The sequence below is a fragment of the Caenorhabditis briggsae genome (assembly GCF_000004555.2).
Source record: "Caenorhabditis briggsae complete genome, chrX, whole genome shotgun sequence".
Lineage (NCBI taxonomy): Eukaryota > Metazoa > Nematoda > Chromadorea > Rhabditida > Rhabditidae > Caenorhabditis > Caenorhabditis briggsae.
Window position 1 is genome coordinate 12,192,706 of NC_013491.2, and position 22,748 is coordinate 12,215,453.

Consider the following 22,748-nt stretch of genomic DNA (forward strand, 5'->3'; position numbering starts at 1 on the left):
GTGTTTGGTTCCTCCAAACTGTCTGTCTGTAAATAGTGATGTAAGAGAGGCAAAGGGTGAAACTGAAAAAAGTATACAAACACACTCTCACATGTACGCTTACCGTATAAAAACTGGTTTTCGTAGGCTAAAATAAATGCCATCGTGTGAGGTCAATGTTAGGCTTATCACGTGGGTCAAGTACAGTTGGGAAACAAGGAAGAAACCCTGAGAGTTCAGTAACAAAATTAAAAAATTACAATGCTGAAATTTTCCTTTCCCTCAAAAATAGTTTCAAAACTATACACTTTCAACTCTCAACTTGTTTATATTTTTTTTCAATTTTCTCTACCATGTGCTGAAATCGAGAGATAAAATGTACGAAGATCAACAGCGCGTCTTAAAGACTGTTTTTCTTTTTTTTTCACTTTCTTCCCGATGACCTGCAAATGAAATATTTTGTGTACTACTCCTAGTTTTATTCCTTGTTCTTCCCAAGTGAAAAAGAAGAAAACAAAAACACAAATGACGATTGACTAAATTGAAGTTTGCGTTGAACGTCACTCTGCGCATTCCTGCAAAAAAATCACGTACATTTTTACTTTGTTCATACTTCACTTTGACCTCAAGAACCTTACTAGACCCTCACCAGGAATACGGAAAAGAAACGGTCACGCGGGATGCCCTTATCATTAACGTGTACTCATTTTTACCTGCAATATGGTATTTCCCCAGAAAAATGATAATCACGAACCAGCGCGATCAGACGCAAAGAACACTCGATTAAACTCGTGGTCTTCCCCTTTTTCCGTCATGCCAATTCTACGTACGTTTTTTGATCGTCACCGGTGGAAATAACTGAAAAACCGTTTCATCGTCACTTTCGGTAAACTACATTCGCCGTACACGATACAATCACATGAATTTCTCAAAGGGTGGTACGGAATGGAAGATTTGGAAGTATGTAGATGGTGTAAATATGTGTGATGGCAAACATGAATGGAATCAGAATCGAGTCACGAGAAATTTTGAATTACAATCATCATGACGGCGTCGGAAGCTGATGTTAGTGGTGGTGATGGAAGAAGAAGAACTTAAGACTTCTTGTTTGTCATGTCACTGTATTCTTTAGCTGTACACATGCAAATTCACGTGTATCATTTTTCAATTGTACCCTAGTATTTTTCAGATAACCAATAACCTAACTCGTGACCGAATAAGGAACTATCCCTACTAGATTCTTTAGATCTGTGATCTATCATCAATTTTTCGGGGAAACCTAGAACTGACCGGAGAACCGCCACGATGTTTCTTATCAAAACCTATGAAACCACGGCACGTGTAGTTTGCAACAGTAACAATTTGCCCTGTATCAAAAAAAAAGATTGAAACAAAAAATGTTTCCCCCGCTGATGCAATATTTATCCACAAATCACATTCTATTTCTAACTTTGGATTTTAATGGAATACCAAAAGAATCGAAGAATCTATTTCTAGCCAAGAATGATGCTTGTCTTCCTCATTTTAAGGCCCACAACTTTCGAAAGCATTCTCATTCTTCGCTCGGCTTCTTCTCTCTTCTCAACATACACGCCTCGGATCCAATTAGTGTGTAGGAGGAAGAAAATGGGTGGCTTTTTTGTCGGTGGCGGCTCTCCTCGTCTGGACGATCAGAAAACATTGTTGCGAAGAGCTCTAGGAACTTGACAATTAACTCCTTTCTAAGAAGGTAGTACCCCCGAAGATTTCATAAGGTGCAAAGTCCATGGCAGTCACCGCGGGCACCCCAGACAACGTAATAACAAATTCAATTTTCGAATCATGTTCAATTCAACTCAGGGAAAAATTCGGCGATCAAGAAACCACTCGAGTGACCCTTTCTCCTCTTTCCAAGGGGTACTTGATACAACCCAGTGACGTGTTTCGTTGGGCCCCTAAACATAGACCACCACTACAACTATTAATCCTTTGATGTGTGTTCATCCGGAGCGTCGTACGTCCGTTGTAGACCGCCACCCATTGCGTGCATAATAAGTAGGGGGAGCGAAACGACTATGAATGGACATAGCGGCGGCTCCCTTTCGCTCCCTGGGTGGCCCCACTCCTCTTCTGGCGACAACTGCGATGGGAGACAGACATGAAGATTTATCTATTTCCTGCTAGTGTGGTCATTCGGGAGATGGGTAGAATGAGAATGGCATCGTTTAAGGGGTACTTACTCCCCTCACATTTTGTTGCAAAAGTGTAGTAAATATCTGCTCGTGCTTACTACTACGATGATGCCATTCAACCACAACAAATCGACGATGGGAACACCCGGAGCAGCACATAAACAGAACGAATGAGAAGGAAAAGAGAGAGGAGTGTATGTTTGTGCCAGTCAGCTTCTCGTTCCTTCAAGTGAAGACCACACAACAGTCGTAATTGTGTCGCGGCAAAAATAACTTGCAATTCGGATTGACTCTCTCTTTGACCACACGTATATAGATCTCGTTGGCTATATTTGCCGCGAGTCTCATCAATAATAAAACACAGATGCGCCATACGTCGAGGGACCTTTTTTTCGGTGGGAGCGAGAAACTTGCTCTGAGAGGAAATACTCGTTTGCATTCGATGTATGTTGCGCGGTTTTTTGCTCGAGGGGGGCTCCTCTCTCTGGACTTCACGTTTTGTGCACGCTTATAGACACAGAGCCCAAACCAACACACACGCACACGCGAGTCCAAGCGGTCAAAAGATCGAATTCTCAGGACTGGCGAAGAGGTTTCGGGAGCCGTGTTTCTATTAAAGGAAGTTGGAAGTATATGTATGTATACGAGTTGCGTGTCGCTCCGAAATTTCGAGGAATTTTCGCACGTACACGTCTGAAGTGACGAGGGTTTCCCCAGGTTTTAATAGATATTGAACGAAGACGGAAAAAAAAGAAATCCTAGACAGGACAAAGTATTTTTACCCCTGCAGCGAATTGTTCCAGAAAATTGAACACATGGTGTTGGAGGAGGATGATGATGGGCACACAAAACAAATGTGATTTTTTGTCACTTCTCTTAATTCCCCCTGTCGCTCGTGATCAATGTATTTTCTCTCGTACTCATCGATCAGAAAATCGCAAAAAGTAGCAGCGCGTGTACGTATGACAAAGTGTTGTGTACGTCGGTGGTGGGGATAACACGGGCTCCCGTCGAAGAATCGACACGTGATTTTTCAAAAATCACACTGGGTACATAGTTTTTGTTTGGACCCGCCGTATGGTTCACGTGAAAAATGGAGGGTCCCGCTGCTGCTGTGTCACCAACGCGTTTTTTTCTTTGCAATCCGAAACGATCCGTGGAGGAAGCCCGGAAGGAGTAGGAGATGATATGTATTTCGTCATTGTTTCGAAGTTTGCAAAAGACTATGACTCTATGTTAGGGTATTCTTTCAAAGTGTTTCGAAAGCGAAAATGTTAGTCATTCCTTATGCTCGGATAGGTACGATGTTTCATTCCTAAATTGATCCAATTGAGGACTTGATTCTCCTTGTACCTCATCGAATGAGTTTGTTGACGTCTTCTTCTCAGAAACCGCCTTCGTCACACTTCCACCATTACCACCTTCTTCTATTTTACCACCATCATCAAGATCCTACTCCAGCAAGACAGTGAAGTTGGCTAAAAAATTAGGCGACACGTGATAGATTGTAAACGGCGAATATATAATGTCATAGGTGGTTGCAACCATCTAATCAAAGTCACAAGGCGAGGGGATGACATGTTCGGAAATACCCCCATCTCTATCTCTCTTCCCACGGTAGAGGAAATTCACGTGGGTATTCCCCCGAACAGAGGGACAGTTCTACACTACTATCTGCGCTGATCAGAGAGACGGTAGCGCCAGCAGAGGAAGCGAGGGCGACCCTACTTGCTTTCGGTACTAATCTCATCTCTCAACCATATTTGGTGCTCTTTGTACCGTGCGTTTTGCAAAACAAAACAGAACCGATCTTGCGATTCTACCACTGCAGCAGCAACCCGATCGGAAGGAAGTATCCATATTAGGCCATTCCTCAATGTGTATCTATCTCTTTCCGCGCGGTCGGAGACCTTAAGGTGACTGTGAAAAGCAGCGGATGGTTGCCGAAAACGAGGTCTTGCGATGTTTGCGTGCGCACAGGGACAAGCAAATTTGGTTCCCCACGGCGACGACGCAATCGGAGGCCGATCCGTGCTGCCGAAGGGTTCATGCGTGGCGCACGTGTATTCACACGACCTCTCACTGTCTGCAGCCTCTCCGGTGCTTTCCCGGTTCGTTCTCTGATGTCGTGTGTTGTCCCCGCCCCAGGCTCGCCCGCCCTGCATATCGTCTCTCCTCCCCTACGTCGGGTTGGTTGACGCTCCCACCCCCCGTCCCTCCCTCCTACTTCTCCAGCGCCTCAGTCTGGACGCAAAACGACCCGCCAGAAAGCATCCCCCAAATTTTTTGTCAGCTCCCATACTGTACCAACTTGTAATTCCCTTGTTTGGTAACAATGGATCAACAACAGTTGAACCTCGGACATCTTTTAACCGCCGCCCGTCTTCTTGACATTGGCGCTCTTGACATCTCATCCCTGGATCTTGGAGCCCTGACCTCCAACGCATCCTCCCCTGGATCCTCATCCCCAACGATGTTCGATCTTACAAATGGTAAAGATACTACGCATCCCTGATCTTTAATCTATTCTTCTATATTTTAGAAACCGAACTCAGATCTATCCTGACTGGAAAGATCACAAAGAAGCATTCCTCATCATCTTGCTCATCCAACGCCTCCACCTCATCCCAACCTTACTGTCCCTCGCCTCCAGCTAGAAAGTCCTCCAAACACAGTAGGGCAGCTCACAATGAGCTCGAGAAGACAAGAAGAGCCAACCTTCGAGGATGTTTGGAAACTCTGAAAGTCTTGGTTCCATGCGTTACTGATGCCACCAGAAATACCACCCTTGCACTTTTAACACGAGCCAGGGATCACATAATTGTAAGTTTCAATTTTTCTGCGGCCGACGTCCACGTGCGTCTAGCGTGTTATCATCAATTGTCGTGTGACAATATCTTCCTTTCCTCACTCATCACTATTTACCACCTGGTCTTGTGACCCTAGTCAGTACTTGTCTTGTTTCTTGAAGATGACGCAAAGTGTCTTCCTTTCTACTGAGTACAACAACTACTACAACTTCTGAAAAGAAGAGTCACTTGGGGGCAAAATAATTACTTCCGACAAGGTTTTCATCCCATTCTTTTTGCAGGAACTCCAAGATGCGGTTGCAGACCAAACTAGCAAGCTGCACCAACTTAAAGATGAACATGAAGCGCTGGCCGCTGAACTTGCTCAACTTCAAGCCGATGATGAAGTAGAAGAAACAATGAGCAAAGGATGTCTGACACTCTTGCCACCAAGTCGGCCCGAATCCCGAGCATCATCTTTTATTTCTTCATCATCTCGCGATTCGCCATGCTATCTGGAGTACTCGCCTTCCAGCAAACCCATGGATTGCCATAAGCCTACAATCATTGATCTCTACGCGGAAGGACTCATTCCAAGAGGCCCAATCACTTTTCCACGACCTGTTGTCGCCTCTCATAACGTCTACGATCTCCTGAATTTCCCTCCAACTCTGTTCGACGTTTCGCAGTTCTTGCCTATCAATCTTTCAGTCTAAATTATCCTCCCTTACTCACTTCGTTTGATTTGTTTGTTATTTTTTGCTTTTCGTACCTGAAGACTGTTTTCTTCGCAACTTTCCCGATTCACTAATTTTAACCCTGTTCTTGCGTGTCATTGTTTTTTCCACATTTGCCTAAACCAGAAACTCTCATCGTGCTCTCCTTTCCGCCAACTCTCCATTCTCAATCCTCAGAACTCAGAAACTCAAAAAACTCCATTCGCCTTGCACTTATTAGCCAAATTTATGATTACCTATAATATTTGAGTAATAAACATTTTTCCATTTGCAAAATCATGTGCTTATCGTCTTCATCTACAGTCTAGATCGTTATTTATAAAGATAGCAACAAATACACCTTCCGTCGCCCATCAGATGATCGTATCAATTTAGAAGAAAGAGAAAAAGGGTGAACCCAACCGCATTTGCCACATGGCGATCACGTGTTTCCGATCAGTGAAAATGAAGAATCGACGGCGCGTGGATCGTGTTGTAAATAGCCTCGGTCTCTTTACCCACACGGTCTCCGTACACTATTTTTGATCGTCGTCTATTGTACTCATTCTTCTTCTTCTTCCTCCCACATTTTCTTTAAAATGTGACCATTTTCTCGTATACAGACTAATCGAATCCTCTTTGTGTTTCCACCGTCATTTATTCAAGGCTTCGGTTAAACATTCAAACATCTGCCTGCTTTTGGATCACATCAAAAGGAGGTGTACAGTCAGCGATGAATCACGTCTGACAAAATTGAACACTTTGTGGTAGAATGTAGCTTGTGCTTTTCGAAACTTTAGCAACTTCTGGAGACGTGCTTCTTCGGGTACTTGGAAACTCGATGAGAAGAAGTGAAAGGTCAATGTTGCTCTCAATTGATCAGCACACAAAGAATGGCGCGCACGCTTGACTAGGCGGCTATTCTCGGAAAAGGGTCCGCTGAAAGATCATGGATCGCTAGGAAACGTTAAGGCAATACTCTGCAGAACTAGAAGATTGCCTGTTTCACAGATCTGTTATTCGTGCTGACCTTCTCAAGGGAACAATCAAGGGAAAAAACGGAGAGATAGAAGATAAAACGTTCCCAGAGGACACTTGGGAAACCCCCAAGAGTTATCAACATCGATCATTTTGTCAGATTTGCTATCATTGTCCAACATGACACCGCGTGTCATTCACTACCTTTTTTTGGAGATAAGTTCTTTTTCGTCGCCGTTTGGAAATTTGGTCTTGTCTCGGCGGCGATAAAAGTTTGTACTTGATTGATAAAAAACCTAGTAGTCAAAGTCATTTTCTTGTGTTTTATAGGTGCAGTAGCCAAACGACCAAATGACCTGAAAACGAGCAAGGACACTGGTGTCGATGTCAATTGTCCCTGCCAATCCACGGATGCTTCTCATCTTCTCAGTTTTTTGCGTCGAATTTCAAATTCTGTTTCCTTTTCCAAAAATATGAGAGCTCTTGCTAACCTCTTGTCCAAGAAAAAAACTAAACTCTGGAGGTGCCAGTCACTCTTTGTACTCCGACTCTAGCAGAAGACGCACTCCATTTTGGAAGATCTGTTTCGATTGCATCATTATTTCAAAGCCTGCCCAGCATAAGAGTTGCGCGGGCACACACAAAGAGAGTGTCTCGGCTATTTTTCTAGACGATCGAAAATCTAAACAAGGCCTGCTCTTCGCCATTTCTTAGCCCTCCATTTTCTTCTGCAGTTCCTCCGCCAAAAAAAAGGAACAAAGAGCAGCTTTTAGAAGGTCATGTTGATGAGAAGAGAATGCTGCTGCATTGAAAATGACTTCTGACGGATAGCAGATGTGTACCATGTAAAACACATTTTAGTCCTTCATGAAGAATCTATGATTCTGTTCTCTTGATCTTCCCCTCAGGGCTAACAAAACGAGGAACAAGAATCCGAACAGATATCAACCGATGAGTGTAAAGAAGGAAAAAAAAAGAAGATATTGATGAACGTTACGGGGATCAAACGTTTCGCACCCCGAATGAACCAAAGGGATATCCTCCTCCAAGTGATCTTCGCTAGTACTGCAATCTCTGCACACACATGAAATCAACATGTGTCGTTGGAAAAAACCTTCAGAGCAAAACTCGAGCCTTCTGGTCATCGGTGATCAGTGTAATTTTGTTTCCGCCGCCGGCTTCTGAGCGCAACGGCAGACGTGAGTTTCGCGAGACTGTATCTTTAAAAGACTTGAGCTCGTTTCTCTTTTCATGACATAGTTCATATGCTACAAAGTCTACGGAGAAATTTAGCAGAATTCGTTTAAGATCTCAGATATCCACGGAATATGAAAAACCAGAAGATCACTGGGGTCAGCGTTGGAAAAAGTTATGAAAAGGGATTTTGCAATGCGAAACTTGAATTTTCAAACCTTCACAATAAAAGTTAGGGTGCAGTTCTGATTCCAAAACTTAATGATTCTAATGTCTTTGACCCAATAAAACACGAGAAATTTCAAAATTTCTAATACCTCTCGTCCTCTCACTGATTTCGTCATTTTGGAAGTGTGTACAACAACAAGAAACGATGCTTCTATGCGTAACCAGTTTCAACTCGATTTCATTCTTCTCCTTCTCTTCCGTTTGTATTTCCACTTTTGCACATTTTTCGTGGTGGTAGCCCATTTTGTATATCTTGGCCCTTCTCTCCCAAGGCCAATTGTTTGAAGAGAGAGAGAGAGAAAAAAAAAACAAAAACAACTCGGGGAGCCTCTAGTAGTTCGGTGCTTCTTCGCGAGTGCTGCTCCACCCTGTCTGCGATTGTGTGCGTTCGACGACACTTTTTGCAAAAAAAAACTTTTTCGGTTCAACAAGATGATTCGGAATCTCGAGCATCCGAGCGAGCGCGGAGGCGTCAAGACATTTTGATGAAACCAAATACCGAGGCCAAGACGTCGACGAAACATCATCCATCTGCTAGTAACGTACTAAAACACATTGCATTCCATTCAGATTTCGCCAAAGGGATTTTGAAATCTGACCTCACTGCATTTCGTCCGAAATTCCGTCCAAAACGATCATCAAACTGATTTACGAGCCAGACATGCCACAGGTTTTTTTCGGCGCACGCTCCGTGGCACCGCCTGGTCAAATAGGGAACAATGACCTTTCGTTTTGAGTTTTCTAAAAAAATTTTATCTCCAAATAAAGCGATTTCAATAATAAAAAGGGAAGCAGATGCTCAAGAGAGCCAAAACTAAGGGACAAAGGGTTCAATTGTTGAACAATAAATTTTTTCAAACCAGAATATCAAAAATGATGCGGGAAGAAGAACACGGTATTTGACAAGTAAAACTGACAAGCTTTGATTTTTTTGGGAAGGAATTGGGAGACTTTGAGAGATTTTCGAGAAGATTAATAATACGGGTATCGATTATGACCATTTCAAGACAAGAGAATTTGGGAAGGGAATTTTTACAAAAAATTGGACCACCAGTTTTAATAAATAAAGGAATTTGTTTTAAAGAGAAGTCTTTCATGAGAAACTGAAGCTAGACGGGTATTCTGACGTTGTGATAGAAGTCTTCAGCACTTTCTTCATCCTCGTTTTTATCTATCTCTTCGTCTTCCTCATCAAGCTGAAAAAAGTTTACTGTTTAGTTTTGATCAGGCTGCATTTTTCTCTAGCTGTCCAGAAGTGTTTTCCTGCATTCTTGATGACTAAAAAACCAGGAATGACACTAACAATCAAAGACTGAATTGAGAATCAGGATCTTTTTTATTTCATATTTCCAATTGTTTGTGTTCGCTTGATCAAAAAATTCAAAACACAGACTATCATTATGTGTACCACCTACTTTCTACTGATATCATTGATAATATAGACTGAACTGATTTTTGTCTTCTTATTTACTGGACAGCCCCACGAGGTGACACTTCCGAAGAAGCGAAAGGGCGTCTACTACTTACCGCCCCGACACCTTCCGCATCTTGTTCAGCGCATTTCTCACAGTCACTATGTCACACATGAGTCACACCCCACAACCATTAGTTTTCGCATCACCTTGCTAACAACACCCTCGACGTTTTTAGTGACTCACAGACGGAGCGGCGTTTCCGATCGCTAATGTCAACAGTTCGATAAATATAGAGGAAATGAGTTTGGTGGGGGAGGTAACACTCGCACCGCGCACGCGGTTTCTCACGGACAATGGTTTTTCTGGGGGTGAAGCTGGGGAACTGAACTAGGACATAATATAAAATCTTACCGCTTCGAGAAGTTTTTCATCGTAGACTCTTGGAAGAACTTCAGCAACGAAGAATGCGGTGATAACGAGGAATAAAGGGAACAGGACACCAAGCGCTGAAAATGTTTCAAGTTACAGTGCTGGTCATAAAAATATGCAAAAACGTGTTTTTATTAGATTTTGAGAATTCTGGAGCTCGGATGTCTAGTGTGCCATCACTTTGAAAATTTCAGAGGAGAGACCAGATTGAAAACAGTGCATTTACAGAACTTTCTGAAAATTCCTTGTTTTTCCGTTATTTACCGATTTCTGGAAAACACCTTTTTTGCTATTTTTGCACTGAAGACGTTTAAAAAATGAGGTGTTCATCAGAATCCGGCAAATAATTGAAAAATAGGTTTTTGATAAAAATTCGGTCGATGCAAAGTTTTCAATCTAGACCTGTTTCAAAATCTCCAACATTTTCAAAGTGATCCGACATTTGACATCCGAACACCAGACTACTGAAAATGATTAAAGCTGTGTAGATATTTGAAATGAAAACATTTTATTGAATTGAAATCAATTAGTGTTTTCTTTTAATTCAAAAAAACTCACTTGGCTTGCTTTTCACTACATACATCCCACAAACGAAGATGATTTGGAGGACCGTGTATGATTGAACAACCCAGAACGGAGCCTGAAATGAGGATTTTCAAAGATCTTTAATCAGTTATTTTTTTCTTTAAAAGAAGATAATTTTTCGTAGAATCCCAAGTTTTTGGCCCCATGGGAAAATTTCATTTACAACATTCTCGGATGATTCCTGATCATTTTTGCCTTTGTGCGTTTCATGTGTTTACCTTAATCACCCTAAATTTAGTTATGTTTTTTTGTCGCCAGGCTAAACGATCACGATAAACATGTTGAACTTTACAATTGTAATCTTCTATCTCTCCTCTTCGTTATCACTAATCTATCTCCACTACAGCTGATAATAACAAAAGGTGCGCGTGTGATTTTGTAAGACGGAAATCACTTCGTTTTTGACTTTGCCCTCTCTATACGCAACACGCCGATCAGCGAATTTTCTTTCATTGTCAATGAAGAAGAAGTCAACGTGCCCCGCTATACCAACGTGACTCCACAAAACAGTGTGATGCAAAAAGACCGAGGAAGCCCACTACACAATATGATAAGAACTGCCGTCACTTTCGTTTCTACTGTTCTTCCCCAAAAAACTATTTTGCACGTGTCTTTCTCGTTTTCTCACCACCATTATCGTATTTGTGTGTACGGTCGTATCATCAGTCTACTGACAACTTTTTTTGACCAATGACTTTTTTGCTAATTGGTGGTCGAAATAGAATGGAAGGCGAAGAAGAAATGAGTGGAGTCGATGGAACAAAGAACAAGTTCCACTGATGTTTAGACTGGAAAAAAGGAACGATGCTTTTCACATGCTGAAGGTCCTCTGGAGCTCGTTTTGAAAATAAAGAAAAACACAAAAACCTGGAGTTAAACTTTTTCAAGGGGATTCCGTTCTAGATATAAGTGTTTAGCGGAGCTTTTACTAAGTGAATATCAGGTAATCATACATGAACTACCCAATTCACCCTGATAGATTTAATGTCATCAGATCACACCATTTTTGTAGAGAAAATTCTTTCTCCTTCTCCTGATCTACGATTTGGCACGTCTTCCTTATATTTCATGTCTTCTTCGACACAATGGAAGACGGAAGAGAAACGAATATCACGTTTCAGTAAGTAGGATTTTTCTTGTGACGTATGAAGTGAACGAAACAGCAGTATATTTCAAAGGTCAACAGTTGCAAGCTGTAACGTCTAACTACTTGTTCTAGTGTTCTCTGGTTGGATTTGTTTTTGAAAGGAGAGTTCTCATGGCTTTTCTTCACTCAACCTCTGATCAGAAAAAGGGTAGTACCCTTTCAACAACACCGGTTCGTCTTTCAAAGATATTTGCGTCGCCAAAAAAACTCGAATGAATGCCATGTGAAGCGCACATGAGACAACAGCCTCAACACGTGTGGGGGGGGGCGCCTCTGTACACAAACATCCATCAAAGAATGATCAGCGAAAAGTGTGCGAATGAGTGACAAAACGGGTGAAATTTTCTTCTTCGAAAAAAAGTGTGTCGCGGTTTTGGAGAATTCAGACAGTTTGCGCGCTTTCCTATACCGTTTTTAGTCGCTGACAAAGAGGGACAAGATCAGAGAAAAATGAAAAAGAAGGGGGCAACCCTTTTTCGCTGCAGCTAGCAACCCCTCGTTGATCAAACAATCTTCCTCGTGGTCGGATGTGTTTGTTGTGAGGGAGAAAAAAAATAGGGATACACCTCTTGACTTAAGGGTACAGTAACTAATGACGTCAACAAATTCCTAGTTTTAAAAAAAAGGTCACTTACCAAATCTAAGAACTTGTGGGAACCACGATTTTTGGGCAGGTAGCACACCAGAGAAGCTCGTTGAATCATCTGGTTTCCCTCGAGATTTCGGACTCCCAAATAGAAGAAGACTCCAAAGATTGCCGCAGATGGAATAGCCAAGAAATGACCATAAAAAGCAAATGCGAGAAGAAGAATATAGGTGGCGATTCCAGAAACACGTTGCTCGAGGACCCTTTTGATTTCTAAAAAGAATATTATATAGTATAAATTTTCCTGAAATCCTACTCACTTTTTGGTTCTCCTCTTTGTGTCTTTTCGTATTCGGTGCATGCGGTGATGTGAGCCAAAGATTGAACTGCAGCTGGACACATCCAGGGAAGACCTGTGAATGAACTGAACAGTGTGCAAAATCCAACGACGATCAGATCCCAGTGAAGTCCGCCTCCTTTTCTAAGCTTTCTCTTATTTCTTAATGCCATTTGTTCTGGAATTTCCGCCTCCACGAAAATTAACACGTAAAGGAAAACAGCAGCCATAAAGGATCCTCCGATCAGAAAAGCGTCTGGAGCTAGTTTTGGGATGACTAGAAAACCGTACATGTACGAAGTAGTATTTTGTGTGTCTGAAATTTGAACCATCTGAAATATATTGGAATATGTTTACATCAATTGAAGTGAAAAACTTACAGCAACTTTCACGTTGCTGAATAGAAAATGGTACAAAATGCTGACAAAGACAACTGCGAAGATTCCTCCAAAATTATTGCACAGATTCCGGAGCTGAAAAACACAGTTACTTTTATGCAATTAAATCGGAAATTACCTTTCTTCCAAAAAAGTTTGAAATTCCAACTTGTCTCAGATAATGGAAAATTGCAATAGAGAGTACCAGAAGGATGGTTTGGATCAAAAACGAGTTTGGTGCAGGAAGGGAGCAACCTGAAACCGAATAGCTGATTTTGGTCAGTTTTCAACTGATCTTACTAGTTGGATCTCCTGTGCAATTAGCCGCTTTCGTCGTATAATACTCGAGATTCACAATGGGGTTTTCTTCATATTGCTGAAAAAATGTTACTGTAGTATTAATAAACTGAAACAATACACTTACGCGCATCAAGAACTCTTCGACTTCAGTGAAAAAGATGACAGATATCAGACAGCAGAAGATGTCCTCTGTGAAAACCGTGACATAGCGAATGAATCTAGCGCAGTTGACCGAAGTTCCGAGAATCGTGAAGAGGAAGAGCCACATTCCGACGTAGACCCTGACTTCAATGTAGTCATAATCCCAGGAAGCGGCACACTGGAAAAAATCATTAACATTAAAATTGCAGGGAACGCAAAAAATGTGAGCGTCAAATCTATAATTGAACAATTTTCTTGTAGAAATCTAGCACAACTAGATTAGCGGTTCTAAAATGGCTTGATGTACTAACCAAATGTTAATTTTGCCGTTCACGGTTTTACCGTATTTCTTCTACTAGAAACAATCCCAAACAGTCAACTTTGAGCTTAATTATCACGATTCCTATGTGAGATATAAAAATTTGTCTACAAATTAAATTTTAGTGGTAGTATCATCATGAATAATTTGTAAGTTTGAAAATTTTTTTTATATTTTCCACAAGAATCGAGATAATTGAGCCCAAAGTTGATGTGGGGTTCTTATAGAGACAGAAGTTACTGAAACTAGAGTTTTTATGTCTAATATTGTCTGAATCTTTTAGAGGGATAGGAAAATTAGAGAAAATTGCTTCAACACTTAAAGGCTAACTACTTATTATTATTGAAATTGTGTCAAACTCAAAAATTTGGAAAAAGTTATTGAAAACAAGTAAAATTATTTTTGATTTTATTCTGAGCAAATTGGTTTTGAGCAACGTTTTGATTACGATATTTGTGGATTTCTTAATGTCAGAGGAAAACTGTAATGATGCACTATATTTCCTTACTCCAGGTAGAAGGTGACCAAGACGGGGGCTATAACTGAATTTCCCCATGCAGAGCAATTTGCTATGATTAGAAGACAATTTTGAGACAATTGATTGTTACCGAGAGATTTTCCAAAGAAAAATATTATCTAATAAAGGCCCATGGGCTTTTATTTTACAACCTCCTTCTCAGGGTGGGCTTTTCTCGAGAAATGTAACTGTACAGTCGAGGTGGAGCTTCTATTAGAGAAAATACGTATATTTAATTTAATTTAATTTAATTTATTGACCAGGTGAATGCAACAAAGGAGGGCAGGACATGAAAGACTCAGAAAAAATGCCCCTCACGAGGCAGATCTGAGTAGGGGAGGGGATATGTCTGATTAATACCGTATGACATTGTTCAGATGAACCCGTGCTTAACCAGACTACACGTATGTAACCTATAGATTCAAAGCTGGTGCGCTATGGGTCACGTAAATCTAGATTTCAAAAGTTTCGAAGATTTCAAAAGTAGACAACCTGACACTGGGACAGACAGACGCATGTAGCGTTTTATTAATGAGGAAGATACCTTAGACAATGCTTTCTCAAAAACCAAAAATGGTCCGGTCGGAGACATGATGAGAAGAGGTTGAGCAGCAAAAAGCGACCATATCAAGCCGGAGAAAGCTTGACTAAAGAGACAACTTTTGACGGAAAGAGCGCCTTGCGTTCCCAATTCTGCAACAAAGTTCATGAAAAATGAAACGATTAATTGAGTCTACCTAAGATAGCTCCAAACGTGAGAGTTGGAACGACAGTAACGGCAAACATATAAGCGACGACAGTAATCATTGACCAGTTTAATCCATCAGTGTAATCCGACCAAAAATACTTTGAGCGATTCTTAATATCTTGCCTCATTCCAAGGAAGTAAGGCCTTGAGCCTGTCACTTCAACAGGTTCTTTTTTAGTTTCATTCTTTTCGATATCAACATCGACATCTGATGGGCGGACTGAAAATATGCTGTTATTGGGAAACTCTCAATGATTGTGTTAAACTGATTATGACATTTTTTACTAACTAATCTGACCAGTTTTACCTCTTGCGGCAGCCATACGTCGTGTAAGAGATGTATAAAAAAGGAATAGTTTCCTTTCTAGGATTTTGACATATCAAGCGGAAGAGAAACATTTCAGGTGACCAGCCAACCGAGACAGTATAAAGGATAATTCTTAAAATCTCTTGTTTTCTATATTCCTATTGTTCATGTGAACATAAGAGGAGACCACAGAAACCCTTACCAACGCTCATAGATGTCGATCGCTCTTTTTTCTCCGATTGCATGTTGACAACACGCCGAACTTGTTCTCCGGAAATGTAGTTTTTGCTGAGGATTTTACCCGGGGCGATAACGACGGTCTCCGCGAGGAAACTGAAAAATTGAAGTATAGTTGTTTTATGAGAGAATCTCATAACATTCCGTACAACCTGTAGTAGTAGGGCCCTAATACTGTCCAATTTGAGAAAATTTTTCCCGGCTCCTATGCGTGATATAAAAAATGTGTGAACTGATAGAATGTTTGTGATATTATGATAGGCGATTAATCAGTTAACAAGTTTTTTAAAAATAGTTGACAAGAACTAAGATAAATTGCTCACAGTTAGAGGAAAAGGGCCCTTGTATTACAGGTTTTACGGAAACAGGGAAATGTGGAAATCGGTTTGAAAGAATAACACATTATCTGAGATGCGTTTGTTCCAATCAACCGAACCAATCAAAAAAATTAATTCGCACGGATTACGGTACTAGTCACAAATTATCTGTTGATAAATACTTAAAAAATTAAAAAGTATTCTGATTCGTGAAGGTATCAACAGTAAAGTATACATAAGTTTCTGTGAGTTCAAGGCTGTGGTTGGTTTCTTAATTGTAAATTTAAACTTCAAAATGAAACCTGAATTTATTATAATTTGTATCTTGGATTAAAAATTTTTAGTCGGTAACCGTAAATTACAAAGATCCAAAAAGAGTAGTTTGGCTTTCTAGTTCTTCTAGAGACTTGGGGTAAAACAATAATTTCTAATTTCATGAGTTTTTCTTTCAACGAGGCCCAACTATTATGAGAAGTCAATACGAAAAAAATAAGTAAAACAAATTCATTTTTTGAATATTCATGGTTTTTAAATCACACTCGGATACTGTAGCTTTGACAATTCTAGGCACTATTTATAATTTCAGTTCTAAAATGAATTCCACTGAGTCTGTATGTAGTTATAGGAAAAACTAAATCAGAAATTTTTTAGACAAAACAAAACGAAACACATCAGGCTGCTGAGTATCCAGACATGTTTTTTCATATTCTTGATTGATTATTCCAGGAATATTTCTAATTGGCTTATGTAGCAGCTGGAATTCAAGTAGAAAAAAAAACAAAAATAGAAGGACATAAAAACTGAAGTCAAAACTACATGGAATACTGTAGTTGGGGCGCTTCTAATTTGAAAAAAAAATCTGATTTCGCTTCTGATTGTCAGCAATTCAAAAAAAAGACTAGCTGGTTCTATGAAGAATTGGAAACAAAACGAATCGGAAAATGAGGCCACTAACTGAAATTTCGAGTTCGGAAGGTTTTAAACAATACTAGACAATAAGATCAATTGACGTTATTTCTAACCTATAAAATTATGCCAGCTTTAGGTTGCGCTACTAATAAAAGGAGAGCATAGAAAGGTGGGCCTTCAGTACAGTATTCACAGAAAACAATTCCTTTCGTGAATAGCTTGACTTTCAAACTTCCAAATGTCTCAATATAAAAATGAGCTAAATAGAATTTGTCCACATCCCGGGGAGCCAACTTAGCAATGGATAAATTTGACCGAGATATTCTGACAGTGCTATTCAGACGCAGGAAGTGATTCGGAACTACTCTTTGACGTGTTTTGTTCCACAAAATAAACAAATTGTCTTATTTTCCCCATACTTTTTACTATAATTTAATCAGTTCCATGACTAATAAACTGGGAACTATGGTGACGCGGATCAAATCTGTTTTGCAGACAGAAACTATGAACAAAATGTGCGAATCGTATTCGAAAATAAAAAAACCAAACATTCAACACCTCATCGAAAACTGTGTTGGGATTTGTAGTTCGAAATATAGAACTGTTTTTCTGGGAAAATCGAGAAAAAAAATGAAAAGAGAGTGGGAGAAAGACGTAGCTGATTCTGAATGAATATGTCAGGATGAATGGAAAGAAAGGGCTGGAATCGTAAAAAATTGTAAGCGTGGGCGGCTCGATAAATTAAGAGATAGTCTTCGATCGTTGAAAACTGATCGTAATTTTTTTGTCAATGTTCTCTAAGATCCTCGGCCTACGGTAGGAGCTATAGAAGGACGGTGTAGAAAAATGATATAGAAATGATAGTGGGTGTTCGACAAGTTTCTCTCTCTGTGTGTGTGTGTCTTTATTGATATATGTCTTTTTCTTCCAAACCACTGTCATTGACACTGTTTGGAAGCCAATTTGTTCTCGATTTGATGAGAAGCGGACATCGAAAACTAGCACTGACGTCACCGAAAGTGATCTTTTGGGACGAAAGATGATTTTTAAAGGTTACTTGGTGGATTTGAACACTGATCAGGAAGTTGAGATACTTTTTTGAAAATAAAAACTGGAATACAAGTTTCTTCAATAAAGAGATTTTCAAAAGGAAATGCCAAAAATTGTGGCAAAATCTTTAGAACGTATATTCTATAGATTTTGCCGTTTCCAGTTTTTCTTTCTTAATCTCTGAACTGTTCACGTGTGATAAAAAAAGGATATAGGACATCTGAAGGATTAGAAATAATGACAGTTATGATGATTGATATATGGGAACCCTGTATGAATATGAAGCGTCTAACACCAGTTTCATTGTAATATTTCCCTAAACTCACCGGTCAACTGCTTTTGGGAGAAGTTCTGGATATCTCAAAGTTTCGAATGCGGCGTTAGATACCTGAAAAAAGGAAGAGTTGAATTTAATCTGTTGCTCAAAAAAAAGAGAACAAAAATTTAATTTTCGGCATTAAAATTCATCAAAATAGTGAGATTTTAGGGAATGCCTCGTTTTGGCTGAATCACAGAAACAAAGAAAAGGAGCACGCGCCTCTTTTAATTAAGGAAACAAAAAAGAAAAACGTTTCAGAGGTGTCCTCTCCCCTACCAAATCTCAAAATAGCTCAAAATACCAAACTCAAACGCAACACTCATCTCGATGAATATCGTTCTCTGGTGAAAAGTACAAAAACCAAAACTCATAAAAAAGATAGTAGAGTGTTATGATAAAAAGGAACCACTATCCTAAACCTTTTATTCTGTTGTCATCAGTCTTATCAAGATCTCCTACACTATCTTTTCAATGAAAAATAAGACAGGGGGTGTCTGTCTTTTGCAACCTTTGAAGATCACTAGTCAGAATCAGAAAGTGAAACAATGATCTACTATTAAGAGAGTTGTAGAAGCCAGAAGATTGATCACAGTCTTTATCGAAAATGATTGTTTTCATTCATATAAAATGATTGCTAAATGTTTGTTGCTATACTAACTTGAAAACAAAATAAATCAAATTGGAAGGTTTTATCTAGCTCTACAGTACTGAACACGGTTTGCGATACGGGGTATTCAAGGTCGTTGGAACTGAACATACAACCAAAGTCAAATATGATTTTCAAAGTGGAACAAAACCTACACACACACACATAAAAAGAATATCTCATTCTCCACAGTCTACTCACAAAAATTTCAAATTTTGTGTCTCATTTTTTCACACTGTTAACCTCTCCCTCCAAATCGTCATCGGATTTAGAACGCGTGCACGCAATGCAGTTTGTTCTAGACGTGCCTTCACACTTTTTGCACTGCCTGGCAAACGACCGATACAAAACTAACCGGGTTAGAGACGATAGTGGCGAATGCGCGGCCGAGATCCAGGTACGAGTGTTCTGGCAAGTTTGGGCCAAGCAAGAAATAGAGAGTTCTTGTTGGCTTTTTGCGTTTTGGGTTGATCTGGAAACAAAAATACTAAGAAAGAGAACAGCAGAAATTAACTCAGTACGTCTTTCATCACAATGGCTTCTTCAAATCGGATAGCCACAAGACGGCATACGGTAGCCTCTTCAACAGCTCCACAAATGAGAATACTATGTTCTGGACTCTGATCACTCTCCTCATCGGAATCAGTGAAGTCGAGGGGTGGACTGAAAATCGAAAATCATGTTTGTGAGCAACATCGTATTCAAAACTTACGGTCTGACAAAAGAAGCACCAAAACGAAGTCCTGATTTGGATGGGGCCAATCTTCTCTCTGGATGTGTGTCCATGCTAGCCAAATTGTTTGGTTCCGAGATGAGATTCCGTGGGATTCTTGCTGAAAAGAAAAAAGAGTTTATGAAAACACAGACTAAATTCAAATTACCTGGAGGATTGGAGATCGATTGGTCGACATGCAACGATTGAGAAGACGAGTTCATTCTTCTATTCATGCGCTTCGACTCATCCATTTCAACTTTAGCTACTCTGTTTTCAAGAAGACATTTGATCGTTTCACCCAGATTCGGAAAATCTGGATCAGTAATGTTCTTTTCGATGTAATAAATCAAGCCTCCAATTCCACAAAACTCGACATGACGATGAATGATAACTTTTCCAAGTATTATCTGAAGAGCTTGGTACGTCTCCATTGGCATAATCGGAACGTGAGCGCATCCAAGATGATTGTCGAATCCTTCAACATCCCATTCATAGCGGCAGAATCTAGCCGTTGGCTTCCATTCTTCACTGTCATCAATGATAGAGAAAATATCAATGGATGCTGGGAGTCGTTCATTTGAAGACGTGTTGCTTTCAACGGATAGAGGTCCACTGGTATCATCTTCGCTCTCCTCGCGAATACGCTCCAAGATCACTAAAAATTTCTCATAGTTTCAAAAATATTTTATCAGTAAAAATCCAAATGTAGTTAACCTAACCTGCGAGCCCAGATTTTTATTTAAATTTCAGCATAGGTTAAAACTAGTCTATCTAGACGCTTTTGAATATATTAGGACCCGCTCGCCAGTTTCAGTCGAAATAACATTTCAGTACCAAAAATTGCATTTTCAGTGTAATAAAGCGACTTTCAAAGACAAGTTTCTTCACTTCTAACAAGTGTTAACACAAAACATTTGTTGTGTTATATGTACTTAGAATTTAACGATTTTTTATATTTCAGTCATCTTCTCATTTTTTTTAATTTCAAAATCTTTCATCACGAAAATTTTAAAATAGTTTATTTAATAAAACGTCTGAAATAGAAAGTTTCATAGAAACCTAAGTACAACACCACAAAGTTCATGTTCTGCAACGTTCTAGTATTTGAAAAACTAGTCTTTGAAAGTCGCTTGTTTTAATGCTGAAATTGATATAACTTGATTGACACTCAATGAATTTCAGAACTGTCTAGATCTGCAATTCTACAGCTATCCTAAAACTGTTATCGAAACTGGGTTCACAATGGCTGAGGTTCCCTTGTAATGGTTTGAAAATTGAGGCGGTTCATTTTCCCTTTCTTCTTCACCTACCAATTTGAATTGACACCTCCCTCGACGCCCTAATCCTACCACCCCTCAAACACAAAATGTAGCATTGTCAGTTGGTTATCATCACATTTTCTTATCACTAAAATCCAGCAAAATTTGTGATGTTCTCCAAAAGTTGACCTAGTGATCTACGTCATTCTCTACAATAATTCAAACTCACGCGGTGAGTGCTCGTTGATGTCACGATTAAGAAGATGTCCCAACGGATCCGGCGTTGGAAAACTCCCGAATGATGTCTCTAATTCCAAGTCATCGGCTCCTGTAAAAGTACTGTGAATCTTGTGAGAAATAAATGAGGAACTTACCAAGGCGGAAAGCCCGGTTAGAGTGGCGACCCGGTGAAGAGTTTGGCATATCGGAAATGGTAGTTAATTGAATGAATTGAAGAGTTTCGCTGTAAATGTTTTCAATAATTGGAAGTAACAGTCTGAAGAATTAATTAAATAGACGAGACAAAATAATATGACATTGGAGAAAATTAATTCAAAAATTATGAACTCATATTTCGTGACGGCGTTTTTGTGTCTTCTCCAAAAAATCGGAAACGCTTTCAAAAATTCCTTATCACTAGAATGATTTGGAGTTAAATAACTCTTGTTGCGAGAAAGCGAGAGAGCAAAAAATTGAAAGATAATCAGAGTAGACATGCCAGAAGTTGTCGTTTTTTATCATTACCGCCTTCGATGTCAATGACAAGTGCACCTGATTATTTATTATCGTTGCATTCCTCTATGAATTTGTTTACATTTCGACTAGAATCTCTGAATCTATAACTGAAACGTCAATTGAAAATACTAAGAGCAGAAGAAACATAAAAATTTGAAAGAGGAGTTGTCCGAAAGAACGGAAAGATATGTTCTAGTTACTTGCTAAGTTTTTCCAGTAGTTATATGTGAATGATTTATTGGACAGCTCCAACAAATTCTGGATCATATTTCATCACGTGGCATTGGGTTCCAAAATATTTTTTTAGCAAATTCAAATTGCAAACACAGAAAAATGTCGGAATCTCTCCGGAAGCAAGCGTCACCCTGACTGTCAAAAACTTTTAGAATGAGTCATTTAAAAATGTTTTCTGTGGGAGTAAGCGATCATTGTTTATTTTTGTTTTATTTTGAAAAAGTTCAATTTCATGATCTCCAATGAGGAAACAACTTTCGCTTGTGTAGCGATTTTTGATTTATCTTTGCTCGAATTTCAATGATAATTAATTACGTAATTTTATTAGCGTTTACGTGTTTTATAGCTGTAGGTTTTTAGTAGTGAACTATTGATAATAAATTCTTCGGAGAGCAAAATTTCGCTGATTCGGAAAAAAAATTAGTTGCTTCGAGAAGGTCAGAAGTTTGCAAACACCAAAACTAGGTAACAGCTGACCAAGCGACTAGGAAGATGCTATGAGCTTTTATCCTAAGAACTATAAAATTTGGTTACAGGTTGCGGTAGATTTCTCCAATGCGTTTGATATCTAATAAGCTAAAATGAGAATCTGCCAATCAAACTAGATGTTTATTGCTGGAAAATAAGTTAGGCCCCCCATGACAATAGTTACTTCATCTAGCAGAAAATAGGCGTGACCTACAGAATTAAAACTGATTTTTGAAAAATGATCAAACAGAGAGTCCTACAGTGACCTTAAATAGTGTGAACAAAGTGATTAACTTTAGCCCTACACGCCACTAATTTCTTTCACAAGGGACACCTTTTCAATTGACTTTAGAACTTTTTGATGAGTTAGAAATGTCAGGAGCCTTGTCTCCTTGATTAGAAAATTTGCACTTTTGAACTGATCAATCTAACAGGGAGATCTCTACAACCCCCGATGGACTTAAATGTTACAGATAAAGAACCTGACTTATTTCTCTTCGTCGCTTTCCGATTGCAGATAAAACATAGTTCGTCCTATCCTATATGACGCCGATATCAGAGAGAAATATGGGAGGTTTCGGAGAAACAGTGACTAC

General features: G+C 39.5%; 2 protein-coding genes across 2 annotated transcripts; one reads left to right on the forward strand and one right to left on the reverse strand.

Moving 5' to 3' along the window:
* Positions 1–4,485: 4,485 nt before the first annotated feature.
* Cbr-mdl-1 lies at positions 4,486–5,655 on the forward strand (the record flags this gene model as incomplete). Its single annotated transcript, XM_002644888.1, has 3 exons — positions 4,486–4,642; positions 4,693–4,973; positions 5,242–5,655. The coding sequence occupies 3 exons, from the start codon at positions 4,486–4,488 to the stop codon at positions 5,653–5,655; spliced, it is 852 nt and encodes a 283-aa protein (XP_002644934.1).
* Positions 5,656–9,164: 3,509 nt separating this feature from the next.
* Cbr-abts-4 lies at positions 9,165–21,138 on the reverse strand (the record flags this gene model as incomplete). Its single annotated transcript, XM_045239877.1, has 17 exons — positions 9,165–9,251; positions 9,882–9,976; positions 10,458–10,539; positions 12,267–12,490; positions 12,538–12,886; positions 12,935–13,027; positions 13,071–13,186; positions 13,232–13,550; positions 14,753–14,901; positions 14,946–15,176; positions 15,466–15,596; positions 18,103–18,164; positions 19,058–19,213; positions 19,263–19,404; positions 19,454–20,111; positions 20,945–21,043; positions 21,090–21,138. The coding sequence occupies 17 exons, from the start codon at positions 21,136–21,138 to the stop codon at positions 9,165–9,167; spliced, it is 3,042 nt and encodes a 1,013-aa protein (XP_045094394.1).
* Between the last annotated feature and the right edge of the window lie 1,610 nt (positions 21,139–22,748).